The 885-nt window shown below is 39.4% G+C and overlaps 1 protein-coding gene across 1 annotated transcript; it reads left to right on the forward strand.

Annotated features, from left to right (window-relative positions):
- Positions 1-237: 237 nt before the first annotated feature.
- Positions 238-772, forward strand: Tsp_14165 (hypothetical protein). The gene is made up of 2 exons (XM_003368266.1): positions 238-256; positions 336-772. Exons 1-2 carry the CDS (start codon positions 238-240, stop codon positions 770-772), a joined length of 456 nt encoding a protein of 151 aa, XP_003368314.1.
- Positions 773-885: the final 113 nt, after the last annotated feature.

Below are 885 nucleotides of genomic sequence, written 5' to 3' on the forward strand. Positions count from 1 at the left end.
TGCTTTCTAATGATTAATTTTCTTATCTGAGAAATGATGCATGACAAATTTACGCTTTGAATAGTTCAGACTATCAATTTTTGTTTGGTCTTGCATTTGAGTTCAGTGCTTTGTGTTCGAAAGTTCTTACTGATGGAAGGACGATGAAATTCAGTTTGCATCTATCCAAAAAAACCAACAGAAATTAGTATACAGAGAACTGTGCTACACCCTGAAACGCACAAATTGCAATGACAAATGTTGGATATGTGCATCGGTAAATGGAATTGTTTTAATATAGCATGATGTTATTGTTGTGTAATATCATAAGCAAGCCATTTCGTTTCGAATTTAAGGAATAAGAGGTTGCTGTGGAAAACTGTATACTAATCTGGATGCTACTCAAGTAATACAAACTTGCGAGCATGCAGATGGCCGAAGAGTGGACCCGCATACATTATACCAGCAGCTGAATGAATTGAAACGGCTGGCTGCAGGGGATCAGAATCCAGTAACAGAGATATATGATGATCTGGCAAATAATGCCTCCACTAGCGCAGATACTGCCCCATATTTTCCATCGTGGGACCAGGCCCAAAACACAATGTACTACGGCCGTTCAGTACAGAGATACCCACAACTTCTGGCCAGGCGACAGGATCTGTGGATCACTGCTGAGCAAACATCAACAAAATCCGGTGTGCAATTTTTAATGTATCATTCGCCGACCAATGATATATTAATTTTTATCAAAAAGGCTGTTGTGCGGCTGCTGGCTCAGAGTAACTGCTAGTGCAGGGATAGGACTTTTAAGATTGCCCCATCCTGGTACCAAGAGTTGTTTAACCTTAAGATAATATGGATAATCGGGAAATAAGAAAAAAGTAAAAACTGTGATGACATTTG

The sequence above is a fragment of the Trichinella spiralis genome (assembly GCF_000181795.1).
Source record: "Trichinella spiralis strain ISS 195 chromosome Unknown Scfld2792, whole genome shotgun sequence".
NCBI lineage: Eukaryota > Metazoa > Nematoda > Enoplea > Trichinellida > Trichinellidae > Trichinella > Trichinella spiralis.